General features: G+C 45.1%; 1 protein-coding gene across 8 annotated transcripts in view; it reads right to left on the reverse strand.

The window, feature by feature from the left end:
- PNPLA7 (patatin like phospholipase domain containing 7) overlaps nucleotides 1-24316 on the reverse strand; it is a 268219-nt gene that overhangs the window by 58906 nt on the left and 184997 nt on the right. For all 8 annotated transcript variants that reach the window (XM_069747682.1, XM_069747683.1, XM_069747688.1 and 5 more), the window contains 3 exons: nucleotides 16423-16500; nucleotides 13046-13251; nucleotides 2348-2479 (listed from right to left, as the gene is read on the reverse strand). In XM_069747682.1, coding sequence (XP_069603783.1) covers nucleotides 2348-2479; nucleotides 13046-13251; nucleotides 16423-16500 — 416 coding nt within the window. The remainder of the gene's footprint in view (nucleotides 1-2347; nucleotides 2480-13045; nucleotides 13252-16422; nucleotides 16501-24316) is intronic.

Below are 24316 nucleotides of genomic sequence, written 5' to 3' on the forward strand. Positions count from 1 at the left end.
TCTGAAGTTTGCTAGAGAGCATTTGGATGATCCAGAGGAGTTTTGGGAGAATGTCCTATGGTCTGATGAAACCAAACTGGAACTGTTTGGTAGAAACACAACTTGTCGTGTTTGGAGGAAAAAGAATACTGAGTTGCATCCATCAAACACCATACCTACTGTAAAGCATGGTGGTGGAAACATCATGCTTTGGGGCTGTTTCTCTGCAAAGGGGCCAGGACGACTGATCCGGGTACATGAAAGAATGAATGGGGCCATGTATCGTGAGATTTTGAGTGCAAACCTCCTTCCATCAGCAAGGGCATTGAAGATGTAACGTGGCTGGGTCTTTCAACATGACAATGATCCAAAGCACACCGCCAGGGCAACGAAGGAGTGGCTTCGTAAGAAGCATTTCAAGGTCCTGGAGTGGCCTAGCCAGTCTCCAGATCTCAACCCTATAGAAAACCTTTGGAGGGAGTTGAAAGTCCGTGTTGCCAAGCGAAAAGCCAAAAACATCACTGCTCTAGAGGAGATCTGCATGGAGGAATGGGCCAACATACCAACAACAGTGTGTGGCAACCTTGTGAAGACTTACAGAAAACGTTTGACCTCTGTCATTGCCAACAAAGGATATATTACAAAGTATTGAGATGAAATTTTGTTTCTGACCAAATACTTATTTTCCACCATAATATGCAAATAAAATGATAAAAAAACAGACAATGTGATTTTCTGGATTTTTTTTTCTCAGTTTGTCTCCCATAGTTGAGGTCTACCTATGATGTAAATTACAGACGCCTCTCATCTTTTTAAGTGGTGGAACTTGCACTATTGCTGACTGACTAAATACTTTTTTGCCCCACTGTATATTCCAGTTGAGACTTTAACACGTAATGTCCCAGTAACCTATCTACTGCTCATTGATTTCTATACAGACAGTAGATGCTCACCCCTCTCCCTATTATTTTCTCACAGCACCACTCCAATGTTTGTTTTTTTATTGAAGCCCTGGAATGGTGCTTTAAGCGATACTGGTATAAACCACCAGCCAGCAGCAAAGCTGTGCGTTTGTTCAAATACCTTACTACATCAATGTATAAATACAGGGAAAACCATGTAGACTCAGAACAAACAACTGATAGCTGAACGTGTGACAGCAGAACCTGTTCTGGGCTTTACAGTTCTACTAATACTACAGCTTATACTAATTCACCAGAGCTGTCACTCACAGAGGAAAGCCCACCCTGCTAAAGGACATTGTATTGCTCTGAACAACTCAAGAGAACACTTGAGAATACCACTTTAATAAGCTCTGCGAGTCCTTATACATCTTAATTCTCTAGGCCTTTTCTTTGCTTAATACGTTTCCAAAATAGTGAAGGCTGCTGTTTAAATGTTTATAGCCATCCGAGAAGATGGGTATAATTGGAGAGTGCTTCTTATTAATTTGCACCAGTCCCCCAATTAGACTCATTGCCTAGTATACCTGACACCACTGTGGGGCTGCGCTTAGGCTACATTCACATTTGCGTTGTTGGGCGCAGCGTCGTCGACGCATACCGACGCATGCGTCATGCGCCCCTATCTTTAACATGGGGGGCGCATGGACATGCGCCGGTATGCATTGCATTGCGTTTTACGACGCATGCGTCAATTTGAAGTACCACACAGGGCGCGGACGACGCTACTTGTAGCGTTTCCCCTGCGCCAAAATTCATGGACATTACTAGTTTATGTCAACGCATGCGTCAAAAAACGCAGCGTTGTGTATATGCGTTGTTGGTTGCGTCGACGACGCTGCGCCCAACAATGCAAATGTGAACGTAGCCTTACACGTTCTTGTATGGAACTAGGATCACTGGCGGGCGCAGTTCGCTCCCAATCCTGGCCGGCTTCAGTGCTGCAGAGACAAAGCTGCCTCATGTAGCAGCACCACAGAGCGGAGAGTTTGGACCAGCAGAGCAATGATGCAGCTGGTACAAACTGTCAATCAGGTAGGAGTGCACCCCCCTAGCAAACAGCACGCTCTGGAAAGAAAGCATGAGACAACCCCTTGAACAATGAGCCATTGCAACATACCTGTTTTCCTCAGCTCTGGAATATAAATTTCTAGAAAAGCAATATTATCATTGCAGGATGGAGAAGCTGTCCCCCGACTGAGCAATCATTTAAGTCACCGTGAAAAGAACAAAAGGACTCAAACAGCTGATGAATACTCCGGTCACTATATGTAGAATATTCCCAGGAATATACATGAATAGTGCCAGGGAAGCCGGCTCCAATTACAGATAAGGCCTTATAGTCACGGCAGGCACAATACAGCTACAATGTGGTTCCGCATACATGTAAGTGTGGAGGGCCTCACCTGTAGACGGCACGTCCGGCCTCCACCTCCATCCAGTCCAAAGCAAAATCAATCTGCCTCACAAAAGGCGACATTCTCTTCACGACTGTGTGAGCGACCCCCAAAACAACGCTGGGCTGCTCCCTCATTATCCTGCAGAAGGAGAACATATCAGAGGCTTTCCCCCATGAGTGCAGCTCCTGAGGGAGGTAATAAACAAGTGGCACTCTACAACTCATAAATCAGATTACAATCCAAGCATGCTGGTAAGAGTATGTCCTGCTCATTTGCACCACTGCAGTCAGCAGTTAGTCTGGATTTCACCTGGGGAAACTGCATTTGTGTTTATAAATCCAGTGTGTTAAAAAGAAGTCAGCGTAATAGATAAATAACTGGATTAGTCCCACTCTGTCTTCTGACCGAATCATGGCCTTCTAACCACAATGTGAATGGAAAAGGGCAGGAGGAGAAAGATGGAAACTGGCAGGCCAGGGCTAATAAGGTCTCACTCCACCTAAAGAGAAGCATCAAAGTGACACCTCCAGTAACACGATTAGGTCTTGTAGCCAGAGCTCCATCCAACCTTGTACAGGTCTTCCTGGCTTATGAAGGACTACTCCTCCTAATTTAGGCTGTGCTTCTCACACTGTTTAAGCACAATGTATTGATAAAGAAATGAAGACAATCTGCACAATTCAGCAAATAACATCATCAATCTCTCAAAGTACGATAAGAGATTTAATGGTATTGAACAAAATCTGCAGGACCCTGATCTAACGGCCGTGTCGTTTCTCTGTGGTGGGACACGGGTCACGTCTACTAATTAGAAGAGGCGCTGGGGAAGTCTCAAATCAGAGGAGGCTCACAGGGCTCTGGTCCAGCAGCACTGGACTACTGTCATTGCCACTAGACTCAAGTCATGGAAATCATTTTGGCCAACTCATACTTAAAGGGAACCTGTCACCCCGTTTTTTGAGATTGAGCTATAAATACTGTTAAATAGGGCCTGCGCTGTGCGTTACTATAGTGTATGTAGTGTACCCCGATTCCCCATGTATGCTGAGAAATACATTACCAAAGTCGCCGTTTTCGCCTGTCAATCAGGCTGGTCTGGTCAGGTGGGCGTGTTCACAGCGCTCTTTTCTTCCCCAGCTTTCCGTTGGTGGCGTAGTGGTGTGCGCATGTCCAATTTCCGACTTCCCTGCGCCCACGTGAAGAAACAGCGCGCGATCTGCGCTGTAATCCCTTGCATCGGTGGGGGCGGCCATCTTCCTGGGGCCGCGCGTGCGCAGATGGAGTGCTCTGCTGCACGGGGCTTCAGGAAAATGGCCGCGGGCAGCCGCGCGTGCGCATTAGAGATCGCGGCCGCCATTTTCCCAAAGCCGAGATGCAAACTCGGCTTTGGGAAAATGGCCGCCGCGATCTCTAATGCGCACGCGCGGCTGCCCGCGGCCATTTTCCTGAAGCCCCGTGCAGCAGAGTACTCAATCTGCGCACGCGCGGCCACAGGAAGATGGATTACAAGGGATTACAGCGCAGATCGCGCGCTGTGTCTTCACGTGGGCGCAGGGAAGTCGGAACTCTGGACATGCGCACACCACTACGCCACCAACGGAAAGCTGGGGAAGAAAAGAGCGCTGTGAACACGCCCACCTGACCAGACCAGCCTGATTGACAGGCGAAAACGGCGACTTTGGTAATGTATTTCTCGGCATACATGGGGAATCGGGGTACACTACATACACTATAGTAACACACAGCGCAGGCCCTATTTAACAGTATTTATAGCTCAATCTCAAAAAACGGGGTGACAGGTTCCCTTTAAAACTACGTGTGTCAGTTTTACAAAATTGAACAAAAAAAGTTGAACAAAAATTTGCATTTTTCCCCCATTTTAGAACGCTGTTGCCATTTACCAAAAGTTTGGTGTAAAATATAGCGTAAATCATCAAAGGCTCCTAGGCTCCATAGAATGTAAGTCCGCAAGGACAGGGTCCTCTCCCCTCTGTACCAGTCTGTCACTGTAAATTTGTTTACTGTAAACGATATCTATAACTATGTACGTAACCCCTTAGTGACGGAGCCAAATTTTGTAAATCTGAACAGTGTCACTTTATGTGGTAATAACTCTGCAACGCTTCAACAAATCCCAGTGGTTTTGAGATTGTTTTTTCGTGTTAACCCCTTAATGACCACCAATACGTCTTTTAACTGACCTGAGATATTAGAGAATAGCCTCTCCATACAGGTAACAATCCAGCAGCTGTCGGCTGTATACTATAGCTGACAACTTTCTGCATCAGCCACGATCAGTGTTTGCACCGTCCAACTCTGTTTAACCCCTTAGATGCTGCTGTAAATAGTGACTACATCATTACATATGGTTAACAGAGGGTGAAGGCTTCCTCTTTATCCCAGTTGGTGCCCTAAGATCATGACTGTGTGGTCCTGATGTTTGCCATGGCATTTCATGACCAAATAGCAGCATTAGCATCTGATGGCTGTTGTAACCTGTTCAGAAGTTAGAGGCATTTAGGTAGTAAAAATACACATTTTCATTTTTGTCATACCACTTTGCATTAATTACTGTAAAGCACCTGAAGGGTTAATAAACTACCTGACCGCAGTTTTCGATATGTCAGGGGGTGCCGTTTTTAAAATGGTATCACGTTTGGGGGTTTCCCAATATGAGTCCCCTAAAGTCACTTCAGACATGACCAAGTCCCTAAAAAAATAAATTTAGTCAATTTCCTTGAAAAAATGAAAAATTGCTGCTACATTTTTAAACCTCCAAAAATGCTAACAAAATAAAATAACATTTTACAAATGATGCCGATATAAAGCCGACATGTGGGAAATGTTTGCTGTGGTATGACCATCTGGATTACAGCGATAATCATTCAAATTTTGAAAATTGCTAATTTTTCAACATTTTTCTCAAATTTTTGATATTTTCTATAAATAAACACAAAACATATTGACCTAAATTTACCATTATCATAAAGTATATTGTGTTACGAAAAAACAATCTCAAAACCACTGGGATTTGTTGAAGCGTTGCAGAGTTATTACCACATAAAGTGACACTGGTCAGATTTAAAAAATTTGGCTCCGTCTAAATCTAATATATAAAGCTGAATGTGTGTATGTATGTATGTATGTATGTATGTATGTATGTATGTATGTATGTATGTATGTATGTATGTATCGATGTATGTCCAGGATTGGCATCTGCACCGTCGCAGCTACAGCCACAAAATTTTGCACAGTCACACGTCTGGACCCCGAGAGCGTCATAGGCTATGTTGTGAGGCGAAATTTTAACCCCGCGCGTTCCAATTCACCAAACAATTTTGCCCCTATCTACATAATGGGGAAAAAAGTGAAAGGAAAAGTGTTGGAGGCGTCGCAGCTACAGCCACAAAATTTTGCACAGTCACACGTCTGGACCCCGAGAGCGTCATAGGCTATGTTGTGAGGCGAAATTTTAACCCCGTGCTTTCCAATTCACCAAACAATTTTGCCCCTATCTACATAATGGGAAAAAATGAAAGGAAAAGTGTAGGAGGCAAATTGACAGCTGCCAGATGTGAACAAGGGGGACTTAAAGAATGAGAGCGATGGCGCCAAAGAGTATATACCGTACAGTTGCTAAGGTGGGGCCCCGACATGGGATACTCACCACACACGGGGATATGAACACACGCACAAAATGCGCCACACACTACCACGTGCTTGAACACATTACCCTCAGCACACATTTCACCACAAATACACCAACCTCGCCACATAAAAGTCAAACACAAAAGTCGCCACTCAAAACTCGCCACGCGCAGAACTCGCCATATGCAAAAACTAGGCTCTTGCAAAACTTGCCATATACACATATATACACATATACATACATATACACACACACACATATATATATATACCTATACTCTGTGCTGACATTTAGTTGATCTATTCTATTCTAACCTTTCAGTGTGATTTTACTGTACACCGCACTGAATTACCAGCTTTTCTATAGGACACCGATGTGTATTTCTAGCAAGTCAGACGTGTGGTCTGTGTGAAATCCATATTTTTCTCGCCCCCATAGACGTTCATTGGCGGATTTTTTGCGCAATACGCTGACAAACGCAGCATGCTGCGATTTTCTCAGCCCGTAAAATATGGCCGAGAAATATACGGCAGATAGGAGCTGCCCCATAGAGAATCATTGGTCTGTGTGCAATGCGTAGTTTTGCGCCTCTCATACGTCCGTAAAACTCTCTAGTGTGACCCCGGCCTAATTCTTGCCAACGTATATTCAGTACATTAGCAAGAAGCAGCATGCACACGTAAGAGTCTGGCAGCAGGATCAGACCAAACAGGGTTTTATTTTCTTCATATAACCATGGAGACACATAGTTCAGCATTGGGGTTGTAAACAAAAATATTTATTATTCTATACCATTTGCATTTTTTTTTATATTTCTGAATTTCCTGTAATTATCTGACAAATAAATATTACATTCAGCCATTGATAACAGGGAGCTACAGAGCGCTTTCTCCAAAAATAGGAATCAACTCCAGATTTAGTGCAGGATGAGAAATCAGTTCTTTCCATTTATGCTTCCAATCCACAAATCTTGTTCTGCCCATATCCCTTCTGCTTGAGTTTTGCTACTTGGTTACAATTATGGCACCTGACATAAATCCTTGTATTATCATGGCTGAGTTTCTCCTTGTGTACCCTTCATATGAATACTGCAGACCATGCCGCTGGAAAATAATCTACGGGTACGAGGAGAGAACAAAATAGGAGACTGCTGGTAGCAGAAAAGATCATCTGGTGCCGCTCATCTCCGGGGTAAGCAAAAGAACCCTAATTATAGTATGGCACCCCCAGATTGCATAAAATTGGACAGAAATTGGTACAATCTTCTATGCAGATTTAGGCCAGTCATATTCACATTCATATTGAGGAAAGAGTCCTTGGCCCATGGCTGTGGGTTTTATGACCCCAAATAATATTAGTACAGAGCTCTATGAAGTTGTTAATTCAAGGTAGTTGACTCGTTGGTGAAATGAGCCAACAGCATGGCCGTCTGAACGAGGCCTTGAGGCAATAAGCAGATTTGTAGATGTGGTGACCACTCCTGAGTCTTCTAGCTGCACTCACCATCTTGGCCATCATATCGTCGCATGTGTACCTATAACCACCTCAAGTCCACCTAGTTAATGAGGAAATATAGTTATCGTAATTTTTCCACAAAAAACTGGGAAAACTTAATGACTCGAGTATGAGCCTAGGGTGGAAAATGCAGCAGCTACCAGTAAACTTCAAAAATAAAAATAGATACCAATAAAAGTAAAATTAATTGAGACATCAGTAGGTGAAGTGTTTTTGAATATCCATATTGAATCAGGAGCCCCAATATAATGCTCCATAAAGTTTATGATGGGCTCCATAAGATGCTCCATATTAAAATATGCTCCATATAATGCTGCACAAATGTTGATTATGACCCCATAAAATGCTCAATACAGACATTTGCCCCGTATAATGCTCTACAAATGTGGATTATGGCCCCATAAGATGCTCCATACAGATAACTGCCCCATATAATGCTGCACATGGCCCCATAAAATGCCCCATACAGATATTTGCCCCATATAATGCTGCACATGGCCGGATAAGATGCCCCATACAGACATTTGCCCCCATATAATGCTGCATATGGCCGGATAAGATGCCCCATACAGACATTTCCCCCAATATAATGCTGCACATGGCCGGATAAGATGCCCCATACAGACATTTGCCACAATATAATGCTGCACATGGCTGGATAAGATGCCCCATACAGACATTTGCCCCCATATAATGCTGCACATGGCCACATAACATGCTCCATACAGATATTTGGCCCAAAAGCTTTTGCTGCAATTAAAAAAATAAAAAAAATTACATACTCGCCTTTCCCGTTCCACCGCTGACCGCCGCTGTGTCTTCCCATCCTCTGCACCGACGTTTAGGAAGAGGGTGGCGCGCACTAATTGCGTCACCGCGCCCTCTGACCTGAGCGTCACTGCAGAGGACGCGGAAGACAGCGGCGCCGCCGGTGGCACGAGGAGCAGGTGAGCATCGCGCACTGCCCCCCATCACACTTACCTGCTCCTGGCGCCGTCGCTGCTGGTCTGTTCCCCGGCGCCGCATTTTCTTCCTGTAGTGAGCGGTCACCGTTACCGCTCATTACAGTAATGAATATGCGGCTCCACCTCAATGGGAGGTGGAGCCGCATATTCATTACTGTAATGAGCGGTACCATGTGACCGCTCAGTACAGGAAGAAACCGCAGCGCTGGAAGAAGCAGGGACCTGCAGGGACCGCGCCGGGAGTGTAGGTAAGTATAATTACACAGCCCCCGCTCCCCCTCCCCTGCCGACCCCTGGGTATGACTCGAGTATAAGCCGAGAGGGGGACTTTCAGCCCAAAAAAGGCTGAAAGTCTCGGCTTATACGGTATATCATCTATATCTATCTATCTATCTATCTATCTATCTATCTATCTATCTATCTATATATATATATATATATATATAAATAATGGGCACTTCCGTCTGTTTGTCTGTCACGGAAATCCCGTGTCGCTGATTGGTCGCAACCAGTCAGCGACCGGCACAGTCCGGCAGCGAATTTGCCCCTTCCTACTCTGTCAGTGCCCCCTCCATACTCCCCTCCAGTCAGCGCTCACACAGGGTTAATGGCTGCGTTACACCGCGTTATGCCACGGTGTAACGCAGTCCGTTAACGCTGCTATTATCCCTGTGTGACCAACTTTTTATTATTGATGCTGCCTATGCAGCATCAGTAGGAAAAAGATCTAATGTTAAAAAAAATAAAAAATCATATACTCACCTTCCGGCGCCTTTCCCGCTCCTCGCGAAGCTCCGGGCCATGCATTTCCGTCTTGCGAAATGATGATGTAGCGGTCTCGCGAGACCGCTACATCATCTCGCGAGACCTCAATGCATTCTTGGGACCGAAGCGTCACGAGAAGCATCGCTAAACACCTTGCCTGGATCCGGGGGCCACTGGAAGGTGAGTATATAACTATTTTTTATTTTAATTATTTTTTTTTTAACAGGGATATGGTGCCTATATTGCTATATACTACGTGGGCTGTGTTATATACTATGTCTATGTGCTATATACTACGTGGCTGGGCAATATACTACGTGGCTGTGTTATATACTGCGTGAGCTGTGCTATATACAGTTAAGTCCATATATATTTGGACAGAGACAACATTTTTCTAATTTTGGTTATAGACATTAGCACAATGAATTTTAAACAAAACGATTTAGATACAGTTGAAGTTCAGACTTTCAGCTTTCATTTGAGGGTATCCACATTAAAATTGGATGAAGGGTTTAGGAGTTTCAGCTCCTTAACATGTGCCACCCTGTTTTTAAAGGGACCAAAAGTAATTGGACAATTGATTCCAAGGCTATTTGATGGACAGGTGTGGGCAATCCCTTTGTTATGTCATTCTCAATTAAGTGGATAAAAGGCCTGGAGTTGATCTGAGGTGTGGTGCTTGCATTTGGAAGGATTTGCTGTGAAGTAAACATGTGGTCAAAAGAGTTCTCCATGCAGGTGAAACAAGCCATCCTTAAGCTGCGAAAACAGAAAAAAACCATCCGAGAAATTGCTACAATATTAGGAGTGGCAAAATCTACAGTTTGGTACATCCTGAGAAAGAAAAAAAGCACTGATGAACTCATCAATGCAAAACAACCTGGGCGCCCACGGAAGACAACAGTGGTGGATGATCCCAGAATAATCTCCATGGTGAAGAGAAACCCCTTCACAACAGCCAACCAAGTGACCAACACTCTCCAGGAGGTCGGCGTATCAATATCCAAATCTACCATAAAGAGAAGACTACATGAAAGTAAAATACAGAGGGTTCACTGCACGGTGCAAGCCACTCATAAGCATCAAGAATAAAATGGCTAGACTGGACTTTGCTAAAAAACATCTAAAAAAGCCGGCACAGTTCTGGAAGAACATTCTTTGGACAGATGAAACCAAGATCAACCTCTACCAGAATGATGGAAAGGGAAAAGTATGGCGAAGGCGTGGTACAGCTCATTATTCAAAGCATACCACATAATCTGTAAAACACGGCGGAGGCAGTGTGATGGCTTGGGCATGCATGGCTGCCAGTGGCACTGGGTCACTAGTGTTTATTGATGATGTGACACAGGACAGAAGCAGCCGAATGAATTCTGAGGTCTTCAGAGCCGCCATACTGTGAGCTCAGATCCAGCCAAATGCAGCCAAACTGATTGGTCGTTGTTTCATACTACAGATGGACAATGACCCAAAACATAAAGCCAAAGCAACCCAGGAGTTTATTAAAGCAAAGAAGTGGAATATTCTTGAATGGCCAAGTCAGTCACCTGATCTCAACCCAATAGAGCATGCATTTCACTTGTTAAAGACTAAACTTCAGACAGAAAGGCCCACAAACAAACAGCAACTGAAAACCACCGCAGTGAAGGCCTGGCAGAGCATCAAAAAGGAGGAAACGCAGCGTCTGGTGATGTCCATGAGTTCAAGACTTCAGGCAGTCATTGCCAACAAAGGGTTTTCAACCAAGTACTAGAAATGAACATTTTATTTAAAATTATTTAATCTGTCCAATTACTTTTGGTCCCTTTAAAACAGGGTGGCACATGTTAAGGAGCTGAAACTCCTAAACCCTTCATCCAATTTTAATGTGGATACCCTCAAATGAAAGCTGAAAGTCTAAACTGCAACTTGCAATCTGAATTGTTTTGTTTAAAATTCATTGTGGTAAGGTCTATAACTAAATTTAGAAAAATGCTGTCTCTGTCCAAATATATATGGACTTAACTGTACTACGTGAGCTGTGCGATATACTACGTGGGCTGTGCTATTTACTATGTAGCTGTGCAATATACTACGTGGCTGTGCAATATACTGCGTGGGCTGTGCTATATACTGCGTGGGCTGTGCTACATACTACGTGGGCTGTGCTATATACTACGTGGGCTGTGCTATATACTACTTGGCTGTGTTACATACTATGCGGGCTGTGCTATATACTGCGTGAGCTGTGCTATATACTATGTGGGCTGTGCTATATACTATGTGGGCTGTGTTATACACTGCGTGAGCTGTGCTATATGCTACATGGGCTGTGCTACTGTATATACTACGTGGCCTGTGCTATATACTACGTGGCTTTTGCTATATACTACGTGGCCTGTGCTATATGCTGTGTGGACGGTGTTATATGCTACGTGGACTGTGTTATATGCTACGTGGACTGTGTTATATGCTACGTGGACTGTGTTATATGCTACTTGGCTGTGGTATATTTCTCTGCTGTATCTGTGCATCATGAATCGTGGTATGTGTTAAAAGAGGGGGGCCCACTGAGATTTTTTTCGCCTGGGGCCTTCAAAAACCTGGAGCCAACCCTGGCTTCACTAATTGGTCACGCCCGGCCGGGCGCAAACAATCAGCGACAGGCGCAGTCCGGCCGCGAATTGGCACGGAATTTGAACCACGCTTCGCTAATTGGTCGCGCCCGAACGGCCGAATCCGGTGTATAAATTGCATTATTCTGAAAACTTCATAAATAAACTACATACATATTCTAGAATACCCGATGCGTTGGAATCGGGCCACCATCTAGTAGTTCATAACAGGACGATACTGCACACTGGCTAGAAAATAGGAGATAAAAATCTGCAGCTAAAAACTCTGCTCACAAGCAAAAAACTAAATCTAGGCCATCCCCGAGGAGGCCCGACTATATATACCGGAGATGTACCCGCACCTGATTACAGGAGCTTTATGCCTGGAGACAAGTAACAAGCTCTGCTCTCATTATGTCACATGCAGCGACCTGACGGGCTAGGGCTCATCACTTTGAACAGACAACAAATGTGGAAACAGGCGGCCCCCAGGGGCTCGGTAAACACAGATAATTAGAAATTAAAAGTAGAGGCCCCTGGTAAGCTAACACACTGCAGTATCTTGTCCAACAACAGAAGAAATGACAAATACAGAAATATATACATGTCCACAAGAAAAGACTACAGACAGCTCATCCAGGTCTCCTGTAGCAAGGACTGGCAGGGCATTTTTCAACGTTTAGTTCTACAGTACATGATGAGAGACAGCGGCTGCCACTAGAGGTCTCGCTTCTGTGCAAAGTGCTAGGGACAGGTCTGCCAATCTTGACAGTAAGTAGGGCCGGGTCTGTGTGTGTCTGCTCCTGCTCTGTTAGTCAAACCATATACATCCATCTATATATATATATATACGCACAGGCATTACAGTTATATGGACTTTCAGATTAAGGCAGGCAAGGCAAGCCTGGTGCAATGCATGCTGGAAAGTGATCGAAAGTACTTGCACCTATAGTAGTGACAGAATGCTGACGAAGAGAATCTGTCCACTTAACAAGAGTGGATGCTAAATTATAGAGCAAGAGAACAGGACATATCCTGGACATGTTAGACTGGTATGTGCACCAAATATGTGATGTAAATCAGGGTTACTCTTGCAGCGGTTTCCATGATAAATCCGTTCGCACAAAGATATGTCATACAGGTCACTTATTACTAATGATTAAAAAGCATGCAAATCTTTTTTTTCTTTCAGGATGTACGACTAGAGGTCACGTACTCGTAGAAATGCAACTTGGATATTGACAGGAAGGTGCAGTCACGATTGGCTTTAATGGTGAAGATGAGTGGCTCGCCTGTCAGGACGGCCAGCTGGCCGACCAGCTCCCCTGGATGGGTGATGAACAGGCAGGTCTCCTCCTCGCGGTCAATCTTCTTCTGGTAGACATGGAGGAGGCCAGAAATAACGAAGCGGATATTGACATCCTAAGGAGCAACAAGCAGAGGTTTTGTGCAACTTCTATAAAGGTACACGATGCTCTTCTATTTCTACACTCCTGATGTTAAGACACAGAACATTAATTCACATCAACTAATATACAAAGGAGAGAAAATGTTATAAATCACATAGCAACAGTGTGCTGGAAAATGAACGCAACCTCACCATCTCCACCGATATTATACAGAGACCTTTACAGGTAAAAGCAATGAACACCTAACAAATGCATTATTACCTGCAGAAATAAATCCTCTATACACACATTATATGATTTATCTGATCCTCAGTTACATCCTGTATTATACTCCAGAGCTGCACTCACTATTCTGCTGGTGCAGTCACAGTGTACATACATTACATTACTGATCCTGAGTTACATCCTGTATTATACCCCAGAGCTGCACCCACTATTCTGCTGGTGCAGTCACAGTGTACATACATTACATTACTGATCCCGAGTTACATCCTGTATTATACTCCAGAGCAGCACTCACTATTCTGCTGGTGCAGTCACTGTGTACATACATTACTGATCCTGTACTGATCCTGAGTTACATCCTGTATTATACTCCAGAGCTGCACTCACTATTCTGCTGGTGCAGTCACAGTGTACATACATTACATTACTGATCCTGTACTGATCCTGAGGTACATCCTGTATTATACTCCAGACCTGCACTCACTATTCTGCTGGTGCAGTCACTGTGTACATACATTACATTACTGATCCTGTACTGATCCTGAGTTACATCCTGTATTATACCCCAGAGCTGCACTCCTTCTGCTGGAGGAGTCACTGTGTACATACATTACATTACTGATCCTGAGTTACATCCTGTATTATACCCCAGAGCTGCACTCATTCTGCTGGAGGAGTCACTGTGTACATACATTACATTACTGATCCTGAGTTACATCCTGTATTATACTCCAGAGCTGCACTCACTATTCTGCTGGTGCAGTCACAGTGTACGTACATTACATTACTGATCCTGTAGTACATCCTGTATTATACTCCAGAGCTGCACTCACTATTCTGCTAGTGCAGTCACTGTGTACATACATTACATTACTGATCCTGAGTTACATCCTGTATTATACTCCAGAGCTGCACTCACTATTCTGCTGGTGCAGTCACAGTGTACGTACATTACATTACTGATCCTGTAGTACATCCTGTATTATACCACAGAGCTGCACTCACTATTCTGCTGGAGGAGTCACTGTGTACATACATTACTGATCCTGGACTGATCCTGAGTTACATCCTGTATTATACCCCAGAGCTGCACTCACTATTCTGCTGGAGGAGTCACTGTGTACATACATTACTGATCCTGTACTGATCCTGAGTTACATCCTGTATTATACTCCAGAGCTGCACTCACTATTCTGCTGGTGCAGTCACAGTGTACGTACATTACATTACTGATCCTGTACTGATCCTGAGGTACATCCTGTATTATACTCCAGAGCTGCACTCACTATTCTGCTAGTGCAGTCACTGTGTACATACATTACATTACTGATCCTGAGTTACATCCTGTATTATACTCCAGAGCTGCACTCACTATTCTGCTGGTGCAGTCACTGTGTACATACATTACATTACTGATCCTGAGTTACATCCTGTATTGTACTCCAGAGTGTGCTGGCATAGTATACTTGTTGAAGACACAATAAAGAAGTGAGATACAATATGTCGTGGCTAGTTGTGTAAGTACAGCTGTTGTATATCAGTCCTTACCTCCCCCCCAATGTACCATTGATCTAATCAGAAAATGATTTTGGAATCTAGGTTTGCAGGAACCTGCAGTGAAGCTTCCAATGTAAAAGCCTAATTAAAAAGAAATACGTTAGATCTTTGTGAAAGAAAAGGCCTGAATCAAACATGGAGTCTCACGGCTCATTGCTGTGCCTTTCACTGTAAAGAGCAGTCACCTGGCTCCGGGCTCTCCCGTCGCCACCACAGACTCAGAGGCAAGATGTGGAATATGGACTATAATTAGCGGTTTGGATGCGGGAGGTCTGTGTGCGGTGTATGAATTAGAAGTATAAAATATAGGAAAAATAAAAAGAAATCCTACGCCGCATATCAATAACGATATCTTCGTCCTGCACGCCCTGCTTTGGTCATAAGATGGATAAAGCTTAGATAACTTATCTTCTTCATTGCTGGCAGCATTAAGGGGTTTGTCTGTTAAAAAAATATATGTTTTCCCCTAATATCCCATACTTTTCCCCAATTAATCAGGAACTGATGACATCATCGCTGACATCACATTTAGGGGCAGAACTCCGCTGTAGTTGTACTGAGCATGCACCAATGTTTTAGAATAGTCTTTCAGTGCATGCTCAGTACACATCGGCCCCTAAACGTGATGTCCGTGATGATGTCATCAGAAGTGGGGCACATCTAAAAGTACTTAGAGTGCTTAACTGTAAAGTGCTGCGGAATATGTTGGCGCTATATAAATAATAATAATAATAATAATAATTATTATTATTATTTAGAAGTAATCAAAAGTCCACCTCTGGGCTCAAAAACGGCTCCAGAGGAGGTCCGTGCAGACAGATTACCGTACTTCTGTTATAGAACCAGAAAGACATTTTTCTAAAAGAATTTTACTAAATATTTATTTTCGCTGAAGGGACAACAGCTGCAAATGTCTTAATATAATAAAATAAATATTGCTAGACTTGTTCAATCCACCATCATTGCCGTGTGCCTGCTGGGAAGACATCACGTCCGCTGCTCATGTGCCCCCTGCAGCCAATCATTGCCCTCAATATTCATGTGATGCTGACCAGTGATTGGCTGCAGCAGTCCAGGGAATGAGGTGATATCGCTGTAGAGCAGTTGTGGAGCACTGGAGCAGCAGGAGAACAAACAGGTAGGTAAACCTTATTTACATGTATTACATTTACAGCTGTTACCGCATGTAAGTGATTGAAAGCAGAATAAATTTCAAAAACAAAAACAGTCAATAGCCTAGTCAGAGCTTAGGTCCCGTCAGCACCTCCAGCAAATAATGATAATGGGACATTAACATTCATTATGTAAGTTTATCAGCAATGTGCAATACCAGGAACAGAGGAAGACTCCTGCGCTTGTTATAAGACTTGGGATAAATAATGAGCAGGGAGCCCCGACTCACCTGGTCCCCTTGTCGGGACAGCACTGTGCCACCCTTGACTTGGTGGAGGGTCACTCGACCATCTAACAGTGATGGGTCCTAAAGAGAAGAAGAGAGAGGAGAGGGGAACAATTAATAAAAGGGGAAAAAATACAATTATGCTGCAAAAAAAAAATGTACATGTAAGGCTACGTTCAGATTAGCGTTTCCCGACGCTGCGTCGGGAAACGCAGCGGCGACGCACGCGTCATGCGCCCCTATGTTTAACATGGGGGACGCATGCGTTTTTCTTGTTGCGTTTTCCGACACGTGCGTCGTTTTTGACGCTAGCGTCGGACGCAAGAAAATGCAACAAGTTGCATTTTTCTTGCGTCCGATTTTCGTCAAAAAACGACGCACGCATCGCAAAACGCAGCTTTTTTTCGTGCGTCGTGCGTTGCGTCGCCGACGCACAACGCTAATCTGAACGTAGCCTAAAATCCACGTCGTGATTTCACCCCTTAAAAGTGCACAACAATGGGGGAGATAATCAAAAACTATGTAATAACAAAACTGGCTTAGTTGTCCGTAGCACCCAATCAAAGTTCAGCTTTCACTTCTCACACAGATCTAGTAAAGTGAAAGCTGCACTCTGATTGGTTGAATGTTAAGATCAGATCCTGAGGTTTCTTTGAACTTGTAATGTTTTTTTTGTCTGCACTGTAGCAGTATGCGTGTACATGTGTAAAAATCACTCTCGTGAAATGAGGACCCGGATCTGAGCCTGGCCTAACTCCTTTTTCAGGATGTTTAAATGATTATGAACCAAAACAGTGATGCAGACAGAAATATACCAAGAGAACAGGCTACAGATTAGCCTTTGCTTGTGTTCTTAAACGAGAGAGCAGCATCTCTGGTAGTGGCTTATATCCCTTGAGAACAAAAATATGGGCATGTTGAAATCATATTCAATCATATTCAATCTTTAAAAGGGGTTGTCCACCACTTTTGAGGTCTTAAAAAAAAAAGTGTAAAAGTGTATGATCTTGTACAGCAGCCCATGTACCTGGCGATCTTCCTCTTCCAGCAGGTTATGGCATGTGACCGTGGCACTGCTTTCATGTCCATGTGACCAGAACAGATCAGCCTGCTAATTTTATTATGGACATGTGACCACTGCAGCCAATCGATGCAATTACTCATTGTGCAGTGAGGTCATTGATTGGCTGAAGAGATCACATGTCTGTCGGTGTTGGAAGACGAAAGCTCAAACATCAGCAGGGAAACCTGGGCAGCAGTAAGAGAGCAGTGGTGGGGGCTCGGTGGATACATAAACTGGATTTTTAATTTTTAGACTACGCAGATGTTTTTTTAAACATAAAAAGTGGTGAGCAACCCTCTTAACCTCAGCTGATCAAGTCATATATTAGATCAGAGGTCTGGCGGTTCTGATAGTCGTGCCCCATTAGGCTCAACAAGCACAAAGTTTCGGATCTGAGGCTGCAGCACTAAGAACTATAGATCTATTTTTCTTCTGATTGCAGTCGGCTTTACCCAGCACCACATGGGCAGAGTATCTGAAACAAGTAAAATACACCAGACAAGAAAATTAGGATGGGGCAGAACAAAGGATGCACATTGGGGTTCAGATTGCGGGTATATTTAGGCGATAATAAGCACTGCTGACTGGCGACGACATGGAAAACGTCCCAGCGATGTACATGTGGGAGGCCACCGCGGGATATCGCTGAAGGCTTGTGTTGTTTTAATGCAATTATCCAGCGAGGAGCTGTAATTATTTGAGGCAATTTCAGTTTAGATTGGGGATCTGTTACATGATTTATATCATAAGCGTGATAATGAAGGAGGAATTCGGGAAAGGAGCGGTAGTCGTTACTTCACTGCTGTCAGAAGAGGTTAACCCCCGGGTTACCGAGGATGAAAAGGCCAACGGTTTAAAAATGGAAGGGGAGAAAACGTCTCATTTGTATTGCGTCAGCAGAAAGCAAGCTATGCAGCAAGGTGCAGCACTGTGGAGTATACAGGTAGGGTAGCAGACAGATCGGAAGATGTAAGGTGGTGCAGCACTGTGGAGTATACAGGTAGGGTAGCAGACAGATCGGAAGATGTAAGGTGGTGCAGCACTGTGGAGTATACAGGTAGGGTAGCAGACAGATCGGAAGATGTAAGGTGGTGCAGCACTGTGGAGTATACAGGTAGGGTAGCAGACAGATCGGAAGATGTAAGGTGGTGCAGCACTGTGGAGTATACAGGTAGGGTAGCAGACAGATCGGAAGATGTAAGGTGGTGCAGCACTGTGGAGAAAACAGGTAGGGTAGCAGACAGATCGGAAGATGTAAGGTGGTGCAGCACTGTGGAGAAAACAGGTAGGCTGGTAGACAGATGAAAAGGAGATGTAAGGTGGTGCAGCACTGTGGAGAGGACAGTTAGGTTGTAGATAGATGTGGAGGTGGTGTAAGGCGGTGCAGCACTGTGGAGAGGACAGTTAGGTTGGCCGACAGATGAGGCAGAAAAGTAAGGTGGCACAACACTGGAGCGGACAGGTAGGTTGGCAGACAGATGAGGAGGAGATGCAAGGTCGTACAACACTGGGGAGCGGACAAGTAGGTTGGCGGACAGATGAGGAGACACAAGGTGGTGCAGCACTGGGGAGCGGAAAAATGATAATTACTTACGGGTAATTTGATTTTCCAGAACCATGACAGCACCGTACGTGAGAGATGGCATCCGCCCCCAGGAACAGGAAACCTGTAGCAGAGATATAAGAATGGGGCGGCCCCTCTCTCCTCAGTTTGTTTCAGAGTATGGAAGATGACCGCTTTGTTAGTACACAGTTATGTATTCTATTTACATTGTACAAGTTTCTATTAGTTTCTTATCTATATACATATTTCCTTACACACATATTTACTTATATATAATAAGTTTTTTTTTTTGTTTTTTTTTTGTGAATCACACAACCATCACCAAGATAGGGCGGGAATTAATGCGGTGCTGTCATGGTTCTGGAAAATCAAATTACCCGTAAGTAATTATCATTTTTTCCCTTCACCATGACAGCACCGTACGTGAGAGGAAGAAATAGAAGACTCCTAGGGTGGGACAACAGCAGATAACACCTTTCTCCCAAAAGACAAGTCCGAAAGACCTAAGTCTAGTCTATAATGCCGGAAGAAGGTAGATGGTGAAGACCATACCGCTGCTTTACAAATCTGTTCCACCGAGGCGCATGCCCTTTCCGCCCAGGAAGTGGCAATAGCACGCGTGGAGTGAGCCGTGACACCTTGTGGGGGAACTTGACCAGAAGAGGAATATGAAAGTGAGATAGCTGTACGCAACCACCGTGCAATAGTCGCCTTTGAGGCCTTTTTTCCCCTGTTTGTCCCCTGGAAGGTGACAAAAAGGGCCGATGACTGACGCCAAGATTTTGAGGCTTCTATGTATTGAAGCAGGCAACGTCTGACATCGAGACAATGGAAGGTTTGCTCCCCCTGGGATTTTGGTTGGGGACAAAATGAGGGAAGAATAATTTCCTGGTCTCTATGAAATTTTGAATTGACCTTCGGAAGGAAGGCAGGATCGGTTTTGATAACCACTTTGTCATCATGAAAGGTGGTGTAAGGAGGGTTCACCGACATAGCTTGCAATTCACAAGTACGACGGGCAGAAGTTAGAGCAACCAGAAGGACCGTTTTTAGGGTCAAGGATTTTATTGATATAGAATCAAGAGGCTCAAAGGGGGAAACGGTTAGAGTATTTAACACTAAATTTAAATCCCAGGGAGCCACCTTAGGTAATAATTTTGAGGGTCTGGATGTAAAAGAGGCTCGTATGAACCTATAGACCCAAGGGTGATCAGCAAGTTTATGATCAAACAGCGCACCCAGGGCAGAGACTTGCACTTTTAAGGTGCTAGTAGACAGACCCCTTTCCAACCCTTTTTGGAGAAATTCAAGAATTTCTTTTACCGGGACTTGCTGACTTGTTTCGGACAATTGTCGCCCCGAGAAATCTAGGAACTTTTGCCAGATGTTTAGGTATTTCTCTGAGGTGACCTTTTTCCTGCTGGCTAGCAACGTGGTTACCAAAGGGTTTGAGAATCCTTTTGCTAACAGAAGTCCCCTCTCAAGTTCCAGGCTGTGAGATGTAGCCTGTGTACTTGGGGATGTTGAACTGGTCCCTGGTGTAGGAGATCCGGGGCATCCGGAAAGATCCATGGGTCCGAGATAGACATGCGTCTGAGCCACGTGAACCATGCCCTTTTCGGCCAAAACGGAGCTATGAGGATCACTCGTGCCTTGTCTTCCCGAATTTTCCTGAGGACTGTCGGGATTAATGGTATTGGGGGAAACGCGTACGCTAGATGGAAGTCCCACTGATATAGAAACGCGTCTACTCCCTCCGGGTGTTCTCTTGGGTTCAGAGAATAGAACTTCTTCACCTTCCGATTTTCTTTTGTGGCGAATAGGTCTATTTCTGGAACGCCCCAGCTGGCACATATTTCGCCAAACACTCGCTGGTTCAGGGACCACTCCCCTTGACATAGCGTGTGACGGCTCAAGAAGTCGGCTACCTGATTCTCTGACCCTCTTAAGTATGTTCCGGTTAGTGAAAGAAGGTTGTTCTCGGCCCATGTAAAAAGTTCTTTGGCCTCTGCCATAAGGGATGGTGACCTTGTGCCCCCTTGGTGATTTATATAGGCTATCGTCGTGTTGTTGTCGGAGAGCACTACAACATGTCTTCCCCGAATCCTTTCTCCTATATGAAGAAGTGCCAGCCGTACTGCAGACAATTCCTTCAGATTGGAGGATGCTGAGGTCATTGGGATCCCCCATTGACCCTGTAGGACCTGATCCTCCAAGTGTGCTCCCCACCCCCATGGACTCGCATCGGTAGTAACGACTAATGGATCTTGTACTGACCATGGCACTGCGTTGCTTAAATTTTCTGTTTTCAGCCACCATTCTAGTGAGTCCTGAACTGTTGGAGATAGAATAATCTTCCGATTTAGATTGTACGGACTCCTGTCCTGTTCGGCCAGAATCTGCCATTGTAACTCTCGTGTGTGGCTTTGTGCCCACCGAGTTGCTGGAATCGTTGCCGTCAGGACTCCTAAGAGCGACATTGAATTTCTCAGGGAGATAGTCCGTTGTAGTTGAAACAATTGTATCTTCTGCCGAATAGATTGAATTTTTCTCTGTGGGAGGACACACTCTTGCTTGACTGAATCTAACACGATTCCGAGGAATTCTTGAGTCTGTGTTGGGACGAGTCTTGATTTTTTCAGGTTTATCATCCATCCCAATCTGGTTAGTACTTCCAGTACTCTTGCGACTGCTTTCTCGCAATTTTCTTTGCTGTTTGCTATTACCAAAAAATCGTCCAAATATGGTACCAACATTATGTCTTCTTTCCTGATGAAAGATGCCACCTCGGAAACAATTTTTGTGAATATGCGGGGCGCTATGGCTACCCCAAAGGGAAGACACTGATACTGTAGATGGACGGGGGTCTTTGCAAGGTTTACCACTAATCTTAGGTATTGTTGGTGTTGGACAGCGATTGGCACATGGTAGTAAGCATCTGTGAGATCGATCACTGCCATGTAACAGTATGGGTTGAGTACTTTCACTGCGGTTTTTAAGGTCTCCATCTTGAATTTTTCTATTTGAATATAATGGTTCAGGGCCTTCAGGTTGAATATTACCCTTAGCGAGCCGTCTGGTTTTGGTGTTAAAAATAAGGTGCTGTAGAACCCTTTTCCTATCTCCTGATGAGGTACTTTTATTAATACCTCTTTTTGGATGAGGAGATGAATTTCTCTCTCTAGTGTGGCCTGATTTTTCCCCGCCACTTGGGTCATTTTTACCCGATTTGGTGGGAGGATGGAGAACTTGAGTTTTAGACCCTCTGACAACAAGTTGGTTACCCATTGAGAAGCCGGCAGTGCTGCCCAGTGATGGACAAACCGCCGGAGTCTTCCCCCCACCGGAAAGCTGGCGTCATTGAGGTCTGGGATCAGACTTGGGAGGAGGCTTGTTGAAAAGAAATCCTTTTTCTTTCCGGTCTCTCCAAGGTCTGCCTCGACTAGACCTGTCATCTGATCGGCCGCGGGTCCCTCTATATCCAGATCCACAAAAGGACGAACGAGAGGTTTCCCACCGGCGTCTGGGAAAAGAAGGAGGTGGAAACCGCTTTTTCTTGTCCGACGCTTTCTCAAGGATCTCGTCCAGAGCCTTGCCAAAAAGGTATTGCCCTTCACAGGGTACTCCGCAGAGTTTGACCTTCGACTGAAAGTCAGCTGTCCAATTCTTCAGCCACAATGCTCTACGTCCTGAATTGGATAAAGCACATGCACGTGCGGCACTCCTCACGGAGTCTATTGAGGCATCCGCCAGGAACCTCGCGGCGCCCTGAAGAGAGGGCAACGCTTCCAGTAGTCTCTCTCTCGGGCATTTGTTTCTGATTTGGTCACTTAACTCCTCCAACCACTTGACCATAGCCCGTGCCGTGCAAGTGGCAGCAACCCCGGGTTTAAATGACCATGTTGCTGCTTCCCAGGCCGACTTTAGAAAAGCATCTGCTTTTTTGTCGAGGGGGTCTTTTAGGGCTCCCATGTCCTCAAATGGTAAAGCAACCCCCTTAGAGGTGCTGGCGATGGCTGCATCTAACTTAGGCGCCTTATCCCACTTCTCACAGACCTCCTCGTTAAAGGGGTATTTGCGTTTCAAAGCCTGAGGGATGGACATCTTTTTATTAGGCTTTTTCCACTCCCGTTTTATTAAATTGACTATGTTATCATGGAAGGGAAAAAATTTCTTCTTTTTCTCCTCCAAATTACTAAACATAGTATCTTGGACTGTCCGCGGTTCCTTAGGAGTCTCTACTCCCATAGTCGTTCTGACTAGTTTGAGCAGCTTTCCAATATTTTCTGATTGAAAATAAGGGTGACCATACTCCTCATCTGAGGAGTCTAAATCTGAGGCATCAGAGGGGGTTAAGGCTCCCGGCTCTTCCCCTGAATCTACGTCCGACCCTTGCTCACTTGTTGGAGGAGGGGGGGTTCCCTTTGTGTGATGTTTCAGCTGCTCCTTAACCGTGGACTTAACTTCCTCTCGTATAATCGATTTAATATTTTGTAATAAGGAAGATGATTCCTCCGCAACTGTTTTATCGATACAGGGCTGGCAGATTTTCTTGCTGTATAGCTTGGGGAGAGTGTCCTTACATAGTGGACAGGCCCTATTTTTCTGTTTGGAAGTGGTTTTCTTTCCCTAAAAAAACACAGTGTACAGGGTATCAGTGTGTGGTTTGCCTTACAAAGGCACTCACCCCTCCAGGACCCCAGATACCGCGTGAGTCTCCTCAGACATTCTGGGCGCAGGCATCAGCAGCGTCTCTGGATCCATCGCTGGTTCGGTCATCTTCAGGCGATTGCTTGAAGTGTAGAACCAGCGATCCCTCTTGCCGCTTCTATTATATACAGTAGAAGGAGCGGTGTGCGCGCCTCTGGAGCAGCTTCCATCCGGAAGTGTCCAGCACACCGGCTCCTTTCGGCGTGTGACGCTACTTCCGGCGCGACCGGAAGTCGTCCTCCTTCACTTCGGCGGCCGGCGTCAGTGAAGGACACGCCCCCCGGACCTGCCTCCTGCCCAGAGCGGTCGCCGGGGAGTCCGGCGAGGGGAGAAAACAGGCGCACACAGAAGCCCCTTCACCCGGGCAGCACCGCACGCAGCGCCGCCGAGCATGGCTGCCCCCCCCCCCGCGGACCTCGGCCTCCGGACCGGACTCATCAGAGGGGGTATCCCTCCGGAGGTAGGAGCTCTGCAACAGGCGTCCACCTGCAGGAACAGGAAACCAAACTGAGGAGAGAGGGGCCGCCCCATTCTTATATCTCTGCTACAGGTTTCCTGTT

Source organism: Ranitomeya imitator, chromosome 2 (genome assembly GCF_032444005.1).
Source record: "Ranitomeya imitator isolate aRanImi1 chromosome 2, aRanImi1.pri, whole genome shotgun sequence".
Lineage (NCBI taxonomy): Eukaryota > Metazoa > Chordata > Amphibia > Anura > Dendrobatidae > Ranitomeya > Ranitomeya imitator.